This window comes from Hyperolius riggenbachi, chromosome 4 (assembly GCF_040937935.1).
Source record: "Hyperolius riggenbachi isolate aHypRig1 chromosome 4, aHypRig1.pri, whole genome shotgun sequence".
Classification (NCBI taxonomy): Eukaryota; Metazoa; Chordata; class Amphibia; order Anura; family Hyperoliidae; genus Hyperolius; species Hyperolius riggenbachi.
The window spans coordinates 411361008-411380023 of NC_090649.1; the positions used below are offsets into that span (position 1 = coordinate 411361008).

The 19016-nt window shown below is 44.9% G+C and overlaps 3 protein-coding genes across 11 annotated transcripts in view; 2 read left to right on the plus strand and 1 right to left on the minus strand.

Moving 5' to 3' along the window:
- EHBP1 (EH domain binding protein 1) overlaps positions 1-3351 on the plus strand; it is a 558994-nt gene extending 555643 nt beyond the window's left edge. For all 9 annotated transcript variants that reach the window (XM_068232339.1, XM_068232340.1, XM_068232344.1 and 6 more), the window contains one exon: positions 2484-3351. In XM_068232339.1, the coding sequence (XP_068088440.1) occupies positions 2484-2574 (91 nt within the window). In that variant the 3' untranslated portion in view covers positions 2575-3351. The remainder of the gene's footprint in view (positions 1-2483) is intronic.
- Positions 3352-7817: 4466 nt separating this feature from the next.
- WDPCP (WD repeat containing planar cell polarity effector) overlaps positions 7818-19016 on the minus strand; it is a 541772-nt gene continuing 530573 nt past the window's right edge. The window contains exon 17 of the mRNA XM_068232353.1: positions 7818-7990. Coding sequence (XP_068088454.1) covers positions 7941-7990 — 50 coding nt within the window. The 3' untranslated portion in view covers positions 7818-7940. The remainder of the gene's footprint in view (positions 7991-19016) is intronic.
- On the plus strand, positions 8298-18707 carry OTX1 (orthodenticle homeobox 1). Its single transcript, XM_068232355.1, is given in 8 exon segments — positions 8298-8890; positions 10242-10480; positions 13020-13171; positions 16811-16984; positions 16986-17073; positions 17076-17219; positions 17222-17344; positions 17347-18707. Coding segments are annotated over 7 exon segments (1002 nt in total). The 5' UTR covers positions 8298-8890; positions 10242-10383; the 3' UTR covers positions 17571-18707.

Below are 19016 nucleotides of genomic sequence, written 5' to 3' on the forward strand. Positions count from 1 at the left end.
TAAACGAGGGCTGCAGAGCCCCCAAATCGCCCGGGGGGGCAATCCTTCGGCATTTCCTGGAAGGGGCAGAGCTTTCAGCTTCAGCTCTGCCCCTCCTGACGTCAATCGCGGCGGATAACCGCCTCTGCCCGCCCCTCTCTGTGAAGGAAGAGTGAGAGGGGCGGGCAGAGGCAGCAATGCGCCGCGATTGTGAAATCCCTTATGCGGCCCAGCCTCATCCTGACTTTGCCTCCTGCGGCCCCCCGGGTAAATTGAGTTTGAGACCCCTGATTTACGGCATTACCTCTAGTATAGCTTCCCTAGTCTAGAGTGGGACAAACATAATACAATGTGGGGAAACCACTTTCGGGCCCAGTTTGATGGCTTTGCCATAGACCCTGAAAAAACATGATCAGATTTTTTTTGTTGATGGAAGTCTAAATGAATTGACCACATGCTGGTTTCAGGTGTGTGATTTAGACTCCACTAATACTAGAAAGATCTGCAGGGCTGCCGGGCAACTGTTATTGTATAAAAGGAAATAAATGTGGAAGCTTCTATATCCCTCACTTTTAGGTTCCCTTTAAGAAATGCACTCGTCTAAAAACTAGTCTGTAATAGGATTAGGGCTGTTGGATTAATACTACTTAATGTGATACCAACATAGGAAAAAAAAAAGTAATTTATATTGCATTTTGCTTTAGGACAAAATGTACATGTTATATGTATGTGTACACATATATTTTATATTCTACATTTTTTTGTGATAATTTTCAGGCAGCCATGCATAGTTTAGCCAAAATGAAACTTTTATGGAAGGGGTAAATTAAACTTCTGTGAGTTTCGATGTTTACAAAACACAAGCCTTCCATACCCACAGGGCCCGTTTACACTTAATGCTTTCTCTCTTCATAGCAGCGCATTGTGAAAAACAAACTGAACCATAAGAAAACATGGACATTACTTTGAAAATCAATTGTTCTTTCAGTTATAACTGAGAGCAACTGATTAAGTGTAAAAGGGCCCTTATGCTGGGAATACACGGCTCGATTCTGAGTTATTTTTTAGATGGCTCGGTAGATAATTTCCGACACGTCCGATCTCCGGCCCGATTGTTTCGCCGCTCGATTCTGCATTGAGGACAATGGAAAAAGATAAGAAAAATGAGCAGAAGATAAGAGAATCGCCTGCAGAATCGAACGGAAGAATCGAGCCGTGTATTCCCAGCATTAGGAAAAAGCGCCCACATGTTTAGCCCATGTTTTCCTATGGCACAGTTCACACTTAATGCGTTGTAGCTGAAATCTGTTTCACAATGCACTGCTATTGAGAAGAAAAAAAAAAACGCATGCCAACTGTTTAAGTGTAAATGGGGCCTTAGGGCCTATTTCCACTACACACAGATCGGATGCAGAATGGATGCAGAAAAACTGACTCCAATGAATGTCTATGGGCCTGTTTCCACTAAACGCGATTTTTCTGATGCAGATTTCCCCATAGGCATTCATTGGAGTCAGTTTCTCTGCATCCATTCTGCATCCAATCTGCGTGAAGTGGAAACAGGCCCTAAGTGTCCATGTTTTATAATTGGACAGTTTTGCAATGTGCGCATAGTTCACCATAATACGTAAAATCACAAATGAGCGTTAAAAATAGTGTATGGGGAAACCCTGACCACAGAGCGACCGAAACCCCCAAATCGCCTGAAAACCATTAGGACAAGTGGTTATACGCACTTGTGGGGACAGTCAGTGAGATGCAAATTATTCCGAGATGATGCAGGAGTATGCAGATTTCCATGCATATTTATGCAGCTTAAAAATGAAGCTGCATATTACTGTATCAACTTGGAATGATTTGCACCTCATAGACCATCCCTACTCACTTGTCAACCTTATGTCTGGTACACACCATGCAATTTCCCATCAGATCCACAGGTCAAATTGATAATTTCTGACAGGTTTGATCTGATTTCTGATTGATTTTCTGATCACTTCTATACAAAATTGATAAAAATCGGAAATCCGGTTGGACCTGTAAGAAATTATCGATTCAACCCATTGATCTGATGGAAATTGCATGGTGTGTTAGCGGGCATTAGAATTTGGTTTATTACATTTTGAGCTTCATCAACCCAAAAAAAGCCTTCCCTGCGGACCATGAGTGAAAGTTTGAACTTGTGTGTGATCTTGGCTGCAATAAAGATATGTTCTTGAATACCGATATTGAGAAATAAGACCAAATATATTCACAAGTGCGTCTTCTGAGGTTAATTAAATTTGTTAAAAAAATAGTAGATATCTGCATGCACCTGTATGTAAACTATAGACCCGGTATGCACATAACCTCATGCCATCACTGCTAACATCATTGTTTGGGGGGGGGGGGGGGGGGGGCAGTCAAGACAACTTTAGAAAGATTAACGCTAAAATGCATGCTTCGCATTCCAGGACGGAGAGATCGCCCAGGTATTCTCCTCTGATTTCTCTTTCTTCTCTCCGCAGGGCTGAGGAAGAGGAGGAACACTTGGAGAGGACTCTGGAGCAAAACAAGGGCAAAATGACGAAGAAGGAGGAGAAGTGTCTTCTCCAGTGACCACTGCTCGCTGCTGCTGATGGCCACACCATCTCTGCGTTTTGGGATTCGGAATCCCTAGAGAGACTTTATGGAAAACTTGCAAGAATGTCCCAAATGAACGTCACTAGTTTTTATTCTTGTTTCTGGTTTGTTGCTCTGCAGTTTTATGGTTTTAGCAGAACTTCGGTGTCCGCTCAGACCACAATAAAACCCCTTCTTTCTCCTCCACGTGATGTGGAGAAAGTTAGCGACTCGTTTGTCCTGATGCAGAGCGGATTGTGTAAACTTATCACACACTGCGGGTTGTGCGATTACCTGTTGTACGCGGGCTGCCGGTTGCCGGGCTGCCTGTTGCCTGGCCGCATACATCGCAACCGGGGGCCTGCTTGTAGCCGAGTTTCGTTTTTAATCGAGCTGTACAGGAGACTGTGTGGCTCTCCGTGTTTCCACCTAGTCCTGCCATTTTTGTAATTATATGTAAGCTACTTCCATTTATTTTTGAGCAGCTATTTTACAGTCTTATCTTCCACCAATCCTACTATAAACGGGAATACTGTGTATGCCGAGAGACTAAACCCTCAACTTCCCCCGCAACCCAGTTTGGCTGCAGAGCTTACAGTCGTTTACATTTCCTGGTCAGAGGTTTTAACCATTCGTGGGAGAAATATATTTATTTCACGCTTTTAACTACAACTCAATCTATACACTAGCTTATAACGCTGTTGCTATTTATTTCTACAGTAAACTTTTGCCTCTCATGCTAGTTGTACCGGTATAATATATATATATATATATATATATATATATATATATATATATATATATATATATATATATATATATATATATATATATATACCGTGTGTCAGCCTACTTTACATACTTCTGTCATATTGGTGCAACTGTTCAACTGTTTATTTATTACAATTATGTCTCATACAGTTTTCAATAAAAGTAAACTATTTCTTACCAGTTATGTCCTGTGTTTTTATCCAAACTTGTATTACTTATTTATTGTTTGTTAATGAGTTTATTTTGTTACTACGAAAATGGATATATATCATTATCACACACCTATTTCCATATGTCCTTTGATATTAATAATTATACATAGAGCGACAACAACCCCCTTCCTGACAATTCTCATTTTTTTTCTTAAACTCCCTGCATTGTTCAAATCACACTTCGATGTCACACAATTTTGATTTATTTGGTTGGTTGTTTTTTGCCCAATACCTCCTGGGCATTTCCTATAGGAAGAAGAAGCTTTGTCTGGTACTACTGAGAGATTTTTTTCGTACACTGCCCATAGTAATGCAATAATAATATTACAAGGGGAAAGTGTTCTTAAATATAATACTCTATTTACTAATGAATTGTGCCCTATGCTCTGCTACTCCCGGCTTGCTGAATATGCTGACTAATGTCACTGTAAACAATTCCTAGGAATATCGTTCAGCAGGTTTTGAGGATATACATTCCTGTATGTCAGGCTCACTATATAATGATAAGCAATCTGATTGGAGGTGAAATGAAGCAGTGCCCCATATACTGCAGGACTGGGCATTTATTCGCATATGGTCATTATTAAGAAATCCTGATCATGTAATCGCCATGATTGGGATGTGTGCTTAGTGATAGTACAGAGGTAGGCAGCCCGGTCCTTGTGTGTATTATAGCTGCTGGATACAGTCTGTTCTCGGTAATCCCTTCCTGGATCCTCTGCTATGTGTACAGTCAGGCACACAGTATAATCTGCACCCATCTACAAGTTATATTAATAATTACAGTCATGTAGACAGGAGACCGGTGACGGGGCTCTCCTCCTGGATCAGGGTCAGTATAGATGGGGGGGGGGGGGGGGGGGGGTCAGTGGGGTAGATGAGGCTGTTAGTTTATTACCTGTTGTGTGTGGGGGGGGGGGGGTGCTGTGCTGAGCCTGGAGGCCGGTCCTGCTACAGAGACTGGGGGATGCTTATGATTACTGGGGGCAAAAATCAGATCTGACAGCTGAAGCATCTATAGCTGTCCTGATCATCTTCCTTGCTGTGACCGGAGTGTGTATGTATAGCTATACAGTTTACAGTAACGCAGTCAAGTCTGACCCACTAACTGCAGCCCAGAGCAGTATATAGTGATAGGTTGCTATGAGAAACTGGGGGGTGGAGGAAGACAACCTGTGGCTCAGCAAACCTAACTGAACTACTCTAACAGAACCGACACTCTGCAAATAGATAGAGATTTTTTTCATTACATCCACAGATAAAGGAATAATAGTGAGACTATATACTGATTGACGTTTCGGGGTCTTTATTCTGAAGAAGCTACACGTTGGAAGAGGCTGGAGAATTGTCAGTGGGGAGAGGACTGAAAGATGCCCGGGGTACAGTGAGAGCCCCCCCCCCCCTCAAGCTCTTTCCCTTACCTTGGCGGCACACTACTGCTGCGCTACACAAACAGCCCCCAATCAAAGGCACAATAGGATAACGTGGAGAGTTCTGCCCCTGCAATTTGGAAGCTTCATGAACCGTCATCCGGATCCAAGGCCAAGCTGCATGAAAGAGCCCCCGGAGAGGGCAGATTTTTGTTTTTCTGAGGACTCAGTCATCCCTGACGATGGGGCTGCTGTTGATGTTAGTGGGATGAGGATGAGCTGCGGTCCTGTAGGTGTCACAGACGTGCCTCTGGTGGTCCTTCTTATAGCACAGGTAGCTGTGGAGGGGTCTTATGGTGGCAGTATGCCCCCCCCCCTTGTCACACACATGTCCCAGGTGTGATAGTGGCAGCAGGATGTCCCCCCTTGTCACACATGTCCCAGGTGATGGTGGCAGGCAGCAGGATGTCCCCCCTTGTCACACATGTCCCAGGTGATGGTGGCAGGCAGCAGGATGTCCCCCCTTGTCACACGTCCCAGGTGTGGTGATGGTGGCAGCAGGGTGCCCCCCCCCCCTTGTCACACATGCCCCAGGTGTGGTGATGGTGGCAGCAGGATGTCCCCCCTTGTCACAAGTCCCAGGTGTGGTGATGGTGGCAGCAGGGTGTCCCCCCTTGTCACACATATCCCATGTGATGGTGGCAGGCGGCAGGGTGTCCCTCCTTGTCACACATGTCCCAGGCGTGTTGGCAGCAGGATGGCCCTCTTTGTCACATGTCCCAGGGGTGATGGCAGCAAGATGCCCCGTCACATGTCCCAGGTTTGATGGTGGCAGGCGGCAGAATGTCCCCCCTTTTCACACACATGTCCCAGGTAATGGTGGCAGAGGTGTGATGGTGGCAGCAGGATGCCCCCCCCCCTGTCACACAAGTCCCAGGGGTGATGGTGGTAGGCAACAGGATGCCCCCTCCCTTGTCACATATCCCAGGTGTGGTGGTGGAAGCAGGGTGCCCACCCTTGTCACATACATGCCCCAGGGGTGATTGTGGCAGCAGGATGCCCCCCCCCCCTTGTCGCACATGTCCCAGGTGTGATGGCAGGCAGCAGGATGTCCCCCCTTGTCACATGTCCCAGGTGTGGTGATGGTGGCAGCAGGGTGTCCCCCCTTGTCACACATGTCCCAGGTGTGGTGATGGTGGCAGCAGGGAGTCCCCCCTTGTCACACATGTCCCAGGTGTGGTGATGGTGGCAGCAGGATGTCCCCCCCCCCTTGTCACACATGTCCCAGGTGTGGTGATGGTGGCAGTAGGATGTCCCCCCTTGTCACATGTCCCAGGTGTGATGGTGGCAGGCAGCAGGATGTCCCCCTTGTCACACATGTCCCAGGTGATGGTGGCAGGCAGCAGGATGTCCCCCCTTGTCACACATGTCCCAGGTGATGGTGGCAGGCAGCAGGATGTCCCCCCTTGTCACACATGTCCCAGGTGTGGTGGTGGTGGCAGCAGGGTGCCCCCCCTCCTTGTCACACATGTCCCAGGTGTGATGGTGGCAGGCAGCAGGTTGTCCCCCCTTGTCACATGTCCCAGGTGTGATGGTGGCAGGCAGCAGGATGTCCCTCCTTGTCACACATGTCCCAGGTGTGATGGTGGCAGCAGGATGTCCCCCTTGTCACGCATGTCCCAGGTGTGATGGTGGCAGGCAGCAGGATGTCCCCCCTTGTCACACATGTCCCGGCAGAGCGGCGGCCGCAGCATCTCCTCCTGCCCATTCCCTTTTTATCTGCTCCATCCAGCAGCCAACTAGCCAGTCACTGCAAATCCGACTACAATTTCCACTGCTTCACACACTAAACTTTTGTTGTCTTTTTTTTCTCTTCCTTTCCTTTCTGCCCTCCTCCCCCTCTTTCTAAACTTTGCTTAATCCGAGGTTTATGGGCAGAGGCATTAAGAAAATTCTCCTGCAATTTGGGATTAGACAAAATACTCTTATTACAGAAAGGGTTTGTGCCACTTGATACCTTGTGAGCCGATCAGATGAGAGCAGAGGCCGCCCAGCCCCGGTGTCCCCCTCCCCAATATTATTACATGGGGACAGCGGCCTGCCTGACGCACTGCTCCAGCCTCATGGATGCCACAGAAGCACCGATCATATCAGGCGATCACTGGGGCAAACCCATTCCTGCAGAGTGTAGCCCCCTATGAGGACATCCATGGTCGGGAGAACAGACGGGGCACTTCTGAAAGAAACTTCTAAGAGAGGGAATTTTAAGGAGGGGGGGGGGGAGTTAATTATTTTTGTGAATGAGCCGCGGTGTCTTTGTTCCCAGGGAAAGTGCCTCTGTGTGGATGACTTTCCTGGAGTGGAGAAAGATCTGGACCCCCCCCCCCCTTCCTTCTGCAGACCCCATCCCTGTTTATTTCATGTCCCCGACTCCCCGTTATAGCCCACCGAAAATTAATACATTTGACTTGTCTGGCAGTTACTTGCTTTGAAGGCACTATGTAAAATATATATATATATATATATATATATATATATATATATATATATATATATATATTACACACATTGTTTTTTTTTTTTCTACCATAATCCTTTAAAATTGAAATTAGAAGAGAAATAGAGGTATTTTGCTATAATGACGATTTTTAGAAAACTGGTTATATATATTCGTATTCAAATTGCGGGTGAATTTTGAAGATATCGTTTCCCAGCATCGATAGTGAAATAATTGTTGTTTCAGCGGCAGAAGAAAAAAAAATGTAATCGGCCGCGAGTCTCCCAGCTACATTTGATTTCTTTAGTTGAGAAAGTTGGATGTTGACGTTTGGAAAATACAGTCCACACAGGGACAAGTGTAATAAATGGATCACAGAATAGTATTTAATTATCTGGTGTGGATCATTTTTGAAGACTATTCTGTGATAAAACAGATTAATCATCGCTTTCGATTAATATTTTCTTGCATAGAAATGATCTGTCCCTATAACGAGGTGCGAGTTGTGAGTTGTTAGGCGATTTTCCAGCACAGATGCCATCGGGAATAGTTGTCTTTGCATCCTGTGAAAAAAAAACAAAGACAAAACTCAAATAATTGAATCTGCTGATAGTTTAAATGGTTATGGATGTGGTACACCTTGTCTTATTATTCCACTAGATGCCCAGTTACCGTGGTATAATGTATTAGCAGCATCAGCATCAGATGAGTTGTTTTGTCTTTTTATGCATTGATCATACTACAATCCCTGCAGATCTTTGTAGCTTTTATTACCCCTTTTCAATATAAGACACAGTTATTGTGATTATTCACACAGAACGCCACTGATGATTATGATAGAGTGGTGGTATAGGCCAGCACCAGGTGTTGTATCAGTGCATAGTGGGGGGATCTGTGTGATAAAGTTGTGAGATGTAGTTGTTGTGTTTGTGGTGAAGTTGTGGGATGTAGTTTTATGTTGTGTTTGTGATGTCCCTGTGTCTTGCTGAAAAGGTGTCCCCTCATTTGTGTTTATAAATCCCAGTAGTGTTGTATGAAGCCTCATCAGTGAATAGTGGAGGATCTGTGTATAAAGTTGTGGGATGTAGTTTTATGTTGTGTTTGTGATGTCCCTGTGTCTGCTGGAAAGGTGTCCCCTCATTTGTGTTTGTTTTATTAATCCCAGTAGTGTTGTAGTGAGGGGATCACAACAGTCTCCTCTCTCTCTGCTGCCTCTCAGCACTGCTCACACTCAGCACAGTCTAGCGAGGGGCGTGACGAGCACTCTCATCCAGGCACGCCATTGGCCGAGGCGTCTGTCACTCTGAGCCCTCCCCGCCGCTGATTGGTGGAGGCGCGCGGTTGGTCGGCCGCCCCTCGCTCGCTTACAAGGGGTAGGGCAAGAGGAGGGTGATCAATCTTCATCAGTCCACATTTCCAATCACCTAAAGCGCCCGGCGTACGACAACTACTCTTCCGACAAGGTAAATGACTTGATTTATAATAGCCTTTCCCTGGGCTGCCCTCCTGACTCTCTCACTGCTCTCCTGGCACAGGAACTCAACTTTATTATTAGGGGGAGAGGAAAAGGGTGGGAACAGCAGCAACACTTCATTAGTGTGAGATCTGCTGCTGTAACACAACTTAGAGTTTAATCACGACTTTCTGCTCTCCCGCCATCAGCCAGGGATCCCCATAGTGTTGAGGGTATGCCCCAGTCCTGTAGATGGGGGGGTCTATAGGGAGGCCTGGCTAGTAAGGGAGGCTATTGCTGCCCCTTCCTGCTATCCTGACCTTCTAGTATTGCTTTACTAATGTGGGAGCACTTACCCACTGAGCCAGTACTACAGGCTGACCTTTACAGCACCTGACCCACTAAGCATAGTCTGCCTGACCGGACATTACCGCAGCACTCAGGCTAACCCTAGATGACTGCCCCGTCATAGGCATATTATAATACTGTATAAATAGTGAGGTATCGGCCTGATCTCACCTTCACTCGTCTCAAAGCTGCCTGTTTGTTTGTAGTGTGTCTCTCCTCCTCCTTCTGGGTTATACAACAGGGCAGGTCCAGTTGCCAAAACTTTATGCACAGGAGTCTCATCTTCCAGGCAGGCAGGAGGCCATGGTAAAGCTTCGCTCTCTTGTATTATAACTTCTTACTTGTGTGTGTATGTGTTTTGAGATCTCTCTATCTATAAATATCTCATAGCCTGACAGTCCCCATCCTTTGCTTTCGCTTTGCCTCCCCTGCATGGATACCCCCCCCCCCCCCAAATATCCACCTGGTTGGAATAAGTTATGTAAATGGGGTGTTTGTATAGGATCTCCATTAATTAGTGCTGGCTGGAGGGGGGTGATTGCAGATACGTTTGCCTGGCCAGAGAGCTAAATTAGCCTATCAATGGCCGCCATCTGCAGAGTGAGTTGATGCTGGGGATGAATTGCAGCTGCCTGAAGCCGGTGGATGTGCGGCCTGCCCGCTGCTGATCAGGGGGGATTTAAAGGGTCCGCGTTGTTGGGGGATCAGCAGATCTCGCCGTGTAGAGTGTAGGCCGAGGCAGCTGCTATGGACACACGAGCACCTCTCGCTGCCTCCAGTGCTAGTAAACGTGTTATTCTCCAATTTCCTCCTCTTCCCGGTTTTGACTTCTGAAACTTTTTAATATAAGGCTCGCTCGACTATAACAATAACAAAATGAGTCTGTTTGCTTGCGATGGGTCTCCAGAGAAGAGTGTAGACCAATCTCGCGGAGGCCAGGGCTCTATCGTGTGTGGAGTAATTTCTATTCTGTGTGGAGTCACTTCTATACTGATTATTGTGTATTTCTGCAGCAGAGTCTCACTGGAGCCGCCTTGGTGGACGGAAGGAGCTGAAGACACAAGTTTTTGGCTGTAAAGAAGAGAAGAAAAGGGAGGAAAAAAAAATATAAATTCCGTTTGTGGATTATCCGGGACCCCCAGTCCAGCTGTTAGCATGATGTCATACCTCAAACAGCCCCCCTATGGCATGAATGGCTTGGGGCTCACAGGACCCGCGATGGATCTGCTGCACCCGTCTGTGGGGTACCCAGGTAAGCAAGCCCGACCCCTCCAGATCTCTGTAGTCTATGTGAGGCCTACACGTAGATTATACATATATCGTACATTCAAAGAGCAAAGTTGTTGTTTTTTAATATCCAATCTTTATACTGTCTCTACAGATTGAAATCTACCTTCCTATTTCCACCTCCTTTACAGAAACGCTTGAATTGATATTTGTTAGCGTATAATATTTTTTTTCTTAGTGTTTCAAAAATAAATTTCTGGAGCTTCTCCGTTTATTTTATTTTTTTTATTGAATTGCTACTAAATTATCTTCAAATCCGTCTCTTCAAAACAAATTCACTCTAGTTGTTCCTGTTTACTGGTAGAAGGCGGTCAGTAACAGATTGTAAGCAGTTTGACAAATACAATTTAAATTCCAGCAATGGAGGAGTAGCAGCTCTGAGCTGCAGCCATTGCTTGTGTTGGGGGGTATTTGCGAGCAGTGCTGTGCAGAATGGACGGAGATCTATGCTGCAGTTTTAGCGATTTTGTTAGTTGTTTTATTGAGAAGAGCCCAGGCGAGAGCTGGAGGAGTAGCTGTGGTGGGAGGCTGGGCTCAGGCAGGAAGAGATCTGCACAAAGCTTACCTGAGTTCCTGTATAATATTACTACTAGGAAGCCAGGCCTGTGTCTATTACTGCTAGGACAGGCCTGCTACCACAACACCCCGATTAGCTACATTCACTTGTTTGATGAAACTTTTCACGTTTGTCAGGCGCAGAATATTTTTGTTATAAACGTTTTTTTTTACAGTATATAAACGTGGACAAACTACAGGCCGAAGCTTCTTTGTTTTGTTTCTGAAATTCATATCTGTAAAAAAATGAGTCTGTGGATGGGACTGATTTGAGCGGCTCCACAATATAGAAATCTGCATTAATGTCCAGGCACATATGCAATTCACTTTTTTTTTTCTCAAGTGTTCTTCTTCTATGAGATTTTTTTTCACAAGATGTCCTAATGCCACCAGCAAGAAAACGCTGAGAATCATTTTCATAATTCTTTCTCGCCAACTTTTTGGTATCTTTTTTTAAGTTGTAAAATGCTTAAAAATATTTTAAAGAAAAGATTAAAATTGTTTTGTAGGAGATAACTCAGGGAAAAAGTGAATTGTATATTGACCATAGATGCTAAAAACTTTTATAAAAGCAAAGTTTTAGCGTTCTATTAAAATGCATATATTTAAAAAAAAGTGGAAGAATGCTCCAGTAAAACGTTTTACAAAGTATTTAAATATATATTTTTTTAATCAGCTATTTTACTCTCGTGAACTATAAATTGTGTAATAAAAACATTTAAAAAATGAAATCTGAACTGTCTGCTGAAGCTGAAGCCTCGCACCGATCTCTTCCTGTTTTGCTGTCGCATGATCCTGCACGATCATCCAGATGATATTGTATGTATTTCCATTTTAATTGAAAGCTGTGAGAAGTTGAGATCAAGCCGAGGGTCAAGCCTGTCTCGTGCCTACAGCTCCAATACCGATCTGGACCTTTCTGGAACTTTTTATAAAAGTTTTTGGCAAGAATAATTTACTTCCCATATTTTACATAATACTAAAGATGGTTTTATATAAATTACAGGTTATTGCCTTAGATAATGTCACATCGATCCATCAAATAATCTAAGGCCAAGGGAGAAGAACAATATCCGCAGATCACCATTTATTATTCAATAATTAAACTGTGTATAGATAGAGTGGGTCTCAGAGGATCTATTGTTATGGATTGATATGTAATAATTTATTATATCCATTTGTTTGTGTATGATTTTATTTTGCCCCCTTTTTTAATCTTTAACAAGAATGCATTTCGCTATATACTCCAGATATGCATCCCCGGAGGTGGCCATTGTATTTTCCAGTGGGGATCTTTCTTTGACTAGAGGCTCCAATCTTATACTGAGAAGTGCTTTTATAGGCTTTTATAGTCATGTTTGGAGTGAACACCGGCTCACTTCACTGTCTCCTAAATCGCCACCAAACTCTGTATATTTAACGTTAATTGCCAAAAGTGATGTTCTAATAGGTGGGACTCCATAATAGGGATGTGAATGACCAAATTGAAGAGGTAAAAAGTACAAACCATGGCACAGGAGACCGGGGCCCCCTGTCTCGCCTATCCTACTGTTATTGGGAATATTCTTGGCCAATACATGACCAAAGAATTTAGACTCTACAATGGTGTGCGCTTTGTATAGATTAATATAGTTAATAGTAGCACTAGCAATAGAATGCTGCGCTGTTAGTCATCAGTAAAACTAAAAGCAAACCTTTTGAATCAGGATGATACTCTTTATTGACTTTAAAAGAAAGAGTAAGCTTTCGGCTATGAAGCATTCTTCAGGATTTGAGTCTAGGCTTACTAGCCGAAAACTTTTTTTTGTTTTGTTAGGTTAGACAATAACTTGAAATCTTGAATACTTTATGGGGTCATCCTGACTTCAAAACTTCTTGACCATTATTGTTTTGTATACTGTTGTGTTGAGTTCATGCACTGATCTGATGTCTGCTCTGTCTCCCCGCAGCCACCCCACGGAAGCAGCGCCGGGAACGCACCACTTTCACACGTTCGCAGCTGGACATTTTGGAGGCGTTGTTCGCCAAGACGCGTTATCCAGACATCTTCATGCGGGAGGAGGTGGCGCTGAAGATCAACCTGCCGGAGTCCCGCGTCCAGGTGCGTTCATTGCCGCCACCAGTATGGTCCGTCACTTCTGCCCATTGTCTTCACTGCTATCCTCCTCGCTAATGTCATTGTCACCGTATTTCCGTCGCTAATTATCAGACCAATGATTTCATCAATTACCAGGAGATCATGGAAAACACTATCGCCAATTAGCGCCTTCTTGCACTAGTTTGCAGGCTAAAGTTTCCCCAACACTTCGTGCTGTACGAAAAGAACAAAACTTGAAACCAGTAAACCAGCTCATGTATTTCTGGGCAGTTTTTATTTCTATAAGGAACTATAGAAGTAGGTTTAGTAAATGTGTGCTCAGTGGCGTAGCTAAGGAGCAGTGGGCCCCGATGCAAGTTTTACAATGGGGCCCCCCCAAGCACTCTATACATAACAATTAATACGGCGCACCAAAACCTGCCAAGGGCAACTACAGTTTCAGAGGTGCAAGAAAAGGATGGGAAACAGTTTGTTAAGGATTACCACTATTCAAAGTATCTATAGAAGTAATTATTATGAGTACAGGACCAATAGAGAGCTAATACTGTAGTTGAGGGAGGGCCCTTCGGGGCCCCTCTGGCCCAAGGGTCCCGATGCGGTCGCTACCTCTGCAACCCCTATTGCTACGCCCCTGTGTGTGCTGTATCTGCACGAGCTTATTCCCCAAACCTAGCGAGCCTCAGCTCCTTCCAGATATTGGGGAGATGCGATCAGATTGGTCCCTCCTACCTATAAATCTGCCTGGCCGGGGGTACCCCAATGTTGCCAAACTTTCAGCCTGGTGATGAGGACAAAATACAGACCCATCACGTCAGACGAGACTAGGAAAGGAGTGGGGAGTCAATCGGGCTTAAGATTCCACCCCCCCCCCCTAGCCTGAACTTGCAACTTATTATCCGATTCTTCTCCCCCCACCCCCCCCCCCCCCCCCCCTTTCACTTTCCCTGCAGGGCCTTCAAACATGGACATGCGGCTTATTTTGATTTCAGGTTTTATGTTATGGCGAAGCCCATTCCTGGGTTCTGCGACCGTTGCGTGTGATTTATAATGTAGTTGAATAGCGGTGGGCGCAGAAGTGTGGCGCCCCCTGCAGGTGGGGAGATGTACCACACATTTTGCTCACTTGCTATAATTGAGGGTCTGAGATCTGGAGGAACTAAAAGTCTCATAATAGCCAGGTGGTGGCAGAATGCCTGTAGGTTCCACTGATGTTGCATGTGGATATATCAACTCTATTCTAAGATCAGGCGGGTCAGGCTGGGGTTGGACAGGTCCTGGATAATATCCTCCAGTGAGGGGTCCACAATACAGACGCGATTTGTGTTGGAAGTCCCCCAGTGCCAGGCTACATGTCCCCATTTCCCCTGTCCAGCTCCAAAGAGGCAGAGAGACCCCCACAGTGCCATCTTGTCCCATCAGGGTGCCTGCGCCCCCCAAGGAGCACCACAGGGACCAATCCTAGTAAGTCCCTTACTACTGTCTGCTGCAACAAATGCAACATTGTAGGTGATTTTTATTTTTATATTTTAGATCTGAAGCTCCGTCACAATGTGACTCGGTGTGCTTAGCTAAATACAGCTTAAAAGCAAACAGACGTCAAGGGATTCTATATATAACATGTAGAAGTTGCAGGGTGCGTGTGTAAGGGGGTGTAACACTGTATATTATATATACAGTACTGTATGAGGGTGTATGGAGTCTGTATTGCTGCATGACTGCTTTCATCACACTCTGAGAATACACCAGAAATGTGTATATTCCCACTGATGTGTTCAGGTGATACACACCGTCCCGACTCTCTCTCCTCAACTATCAGATCTGGTTATCGGTCATGATGCTGGTGGGTGACCTAATGCTGTAATGAAGCTGCGTGGAATAAATGGTCTCTGAGAAGTTCTTGGGGTTTTTATATTTTTCATAGTTCTGTTGTTGAGCATTGTGCGAGTTCTGTGCAGTTATTTAGAGCTGTTGCAAGATAGAACAAAAAACAATCAATTACATTTACTCCGGAGATTTCCATATTCTCAGGGAGCCAGCTTGTTCTATCCGCGGAACTAGACGTAGAATTGCTGGCGCCGCGCGTGATCCAGATATAACCGCCACATGCTGCCATTCCGCCAGATATTCCGCATCCTGTATACTTTCCAGTGTTCTTTATGTATCACTTCATAAGCTCTATGTAATATAGGTGTGTGTAGCGCTCCCTATACCAGTCATCATTGGGATTACTTCTCTTCTATAGCGCTCATCTGTCATACCCACATTCATTGGCCGGCTTATAACGATGTAATTAATATAATAGAAAGTTATTCCTCGTGGATGCAATTATTGGAACGCTAATTACAATAATACACAATCGCCTTTCCTAGCGGGATGTATCTGCCCTATAGTGGAATTGTAGTATATTCATAAGGGCATTCAGGTCCTAGATTGTTCATTTTTTCACAGAATGGTGGGTCCCTATAATAAGCTGATAGAGGAACACTAATGGCCGGGACAAGCACTATCTTCTAGACAAGCGACGGTACTCTCATATCTTGTAGTAACGATGTCTTAGCGGAAACCTCAAACTTCTATAACATGCAAAGCATTCCGAATGCGAGCGTGTGAAAAAAAAAATAGCCTTGATGGTGGATGTGATCATTTAACTTTACTTTTCTGGCCATTGCTATAGAATTTCGTTTTAGTTTAATTAAAAACATTTTCAGCATATTTAGTAAGGAAAAAGTCACAATAAAATAAGCCTATGGGCCATAAGCAATTCATTTTTCTTCTCTCCTGGTGTTTTCCTAGTTAAGAACTTTTTTTTTTTTTTTTTTTTTTTTTTTTTAATCTGTTTAAAAACTTTTCAGCACTCTGCAATTGAAAAAATGCCAAAAAGTAGGAGACAAAGTACTGTTAAAATTATTCGGAGTATTTTCTTGGTGGTTTCAAAGGCATTTTATTGATCAGGTGTGAAAATATATCCTTAGAACCGAATTGCATAGGGCCCAATGAAACGCCCAGTGACTGGCGATGTGATTGTTTTATTTATATAGGGCCGATTCCTTTCACTCTTTCTCCTAGGTGAGATTTTTCGCATCTTATCAATAAAATGCCGTTTAAGCCACCAGCGAGAGAATATTCTGAGTAATTATGACAGTACTTTCACTTACCTTTTTAGTACTGTGTTGGAAAGTTATTTTAAACAGACGAAAAAAGTAGTATCTCCTAAGGGAAGAAAAAATGGAAGTGAATGTGCAGCATGTTACAGAGGTCAGAGGAGCGCCTGAAATAATTGATCTTTAGTTTCGGACCACTGATAATCTGGCAGGATTTTAGTGACTAGGATTACCCTTATGATTATCCTGTTATAGCATTAATATTAAAATAGCGGTGTATATTAATTAGGAGTAATACATTCTATCATCTGATTTTGTGGAATTGGAAAGCTCCCAATTAGCAGTTTGTTTTGTAATGCTTCTAGTAATAATATGCGCCTGTAATATTTTTTTTTTCTTGTCCTAAAACTGCCCTTCCCTCCCTGCACAGCTTTTATCACCATTGCCACAGTGATTCCATTCATAAGACGGAAAGGGTAGTAAGATATGCCGGCGAGGTTGACACTTCCGGTAATGACTATTATTTCTCTTTGTTCTCCAGGTGTGGTTTAAGAATCGCCGCGCAAAGTGCCGGCAGCAGCAGCAACAGCAGAGCAGCTCCGCGGGGGCCAAGAGTCGCCCGGCCAAGAAGAAGTGCAGCCCCGCCCGGGAGAGCTCCGGATCGGAGAGCAGCGGCCAGTTCACTCCACCGGCAGTGTCCAGCTCCGGATCTTCATCCTCCCTCTTCTTCCAGTTCCAATTCCTCCGGAAATCCCGCCCTGGGAGCAGCTTTAAACGGCAACACTCCAACTGCTTCCTCCATCTGGAGCCCGCCTCCATCTCTCCAGGCACCTGCCCCGCCCCCGGCTCCGCATCCGACCCCCTAGGACCTGGCAGCGCCTCCTGCATGCAGCGCTCTGGCTCTTCATCTGCAGCTTCTTATCCGATGTCCTACAGTCAGGCTGCCAGTTACACCAGGGCTACCCTGCCCCATCATCCTCTTACTTCAGTGGGGTGGATTGTAGCTCCTATCTGGCGCCTATGCACTCTCACCACCACCCTCATCAGCTCAGTCCAATGACTCCTTCCTCTATGTCAGCCATCACCACCATCACCATCATCTGAGCCAGACCTCCAGCCACCACCATCATCACCATCACCACCAAGGCTATGCCAGCACAGGACTGCCTTTCAACTCCTCTGACTGCCTGGACTACAAAGACCAGGCTGCTGCTGCCGCCTCCTCCTGGAAACTGAACTTTAACTCCTCCGACTGTCTGGACTACAAAGATCAGGCGTCATGGAGGTTCCAGGTCTTGTGAGAGTTGAGATCCCACCAGCTCCAGTGATGGAAACTCTCTAAGTGGTGTACATGGGAAGGAGCGCCCCCTGGAGGTCTAGTGTTGTCAGCAAAGGACAGGTGGCAATGTTTGGAGTTTGATGGAGGGCCTGACCCCTGGGGGTCAAATAACTTGTGCCTGGACTTACCACCATCTCTAAGCGATTAATTTATTTTTTTCGTGTAAACCTGGGAACCGGACTATGGTCTCTGAAGACAGTGTGGGAATATGTCCTCCTAGAGACTTTTTTTTTTTTCTTTTTTTTTTATATTTCAACCCAAAGCTCAAAAAAAGAAATCGTATGAAAACGTGTATATAGATGGAAGGGATTCCAAACAGTCCATCTGCTTAGGACACTGTCCCCCATCTGTGCTCCATTCTGGGACTGAGAGCCTCTTGCTGCTTATGGCAGCTGGAATATGTATATATTAGGTCCTTTCTGGGACCCATTCTATTTTTAGTTAATTCTATTGTTTGGATTTAATATCGCCTAACATTATCCCCTCCCCCTTTCCCCACCCTTGCAGAAACCAAAATATTTGCCCTGAGACTTGAGGGGTTAGTGGACCAAGTCGCACAGCATGCTTTCCACCATGAAGGTGAATTGTCACCGGACACTCCCTGGAAAATATTGGGTTAATCGCACTGATGTCACCACATTGATGGCCCCTTTCATAGTGATGAGGTTGCGTAGGTGTGACTAGCAGTAAGATGCTATTTGAAGTTTTTGGGGCCCCCAGTAAACGGGCCGCCATGACGCAGCCCTGAGACCCTCACTGAGGAATATGGAGGATGAGGATCCACTCATTCCCATGACTTGGTGAACTGATGGACTGTAGCCCCACCCCGACCACATCCATTCACCTCCGTGTGTATTGCACATTGTACCTAATAGATCACCCCCACCTCACCCCTCACACGACTTTTTATAGCGCCTCTTTATTTGATTGGCCTCACGATTTAATGTATCTCCACTCCACACTTGCCTCATTTGTGTCAATGAAGATTCGATCTGTTTGTCCCTGTGTAAGTGGAAAAAAATTGTTTGTAAAACTGACAACATGGTATCTGGCGTCACCCCCATATCTGCCTCCCCTCCCCCCCTCCCAAAATAAAATCAGACTATGGATCTAGTGTCTGTCTTCTCTTTTTTTTCTCCCCCATCTTTAATAGAACGAATATTAAATGTCTTCATTATTAAACCATGCTCATTACCCAGGAAGTGCAGAAACAGTCACAGAATTAACTGTGCCATCCCATTGGACGTGGCTGCTCCTCTCCTGTATTGCACAAGTGACAGGTCCTCCCCTCCCCTTAGATAGGGAGATATTGATCTTGTCTTCAGGAATAATTTAGATCACAGTTGAAGATATATATAGTTAATTACTTGGCTTTTGTTATCTGCCTCCATTAGCTGCTGAAGTGATT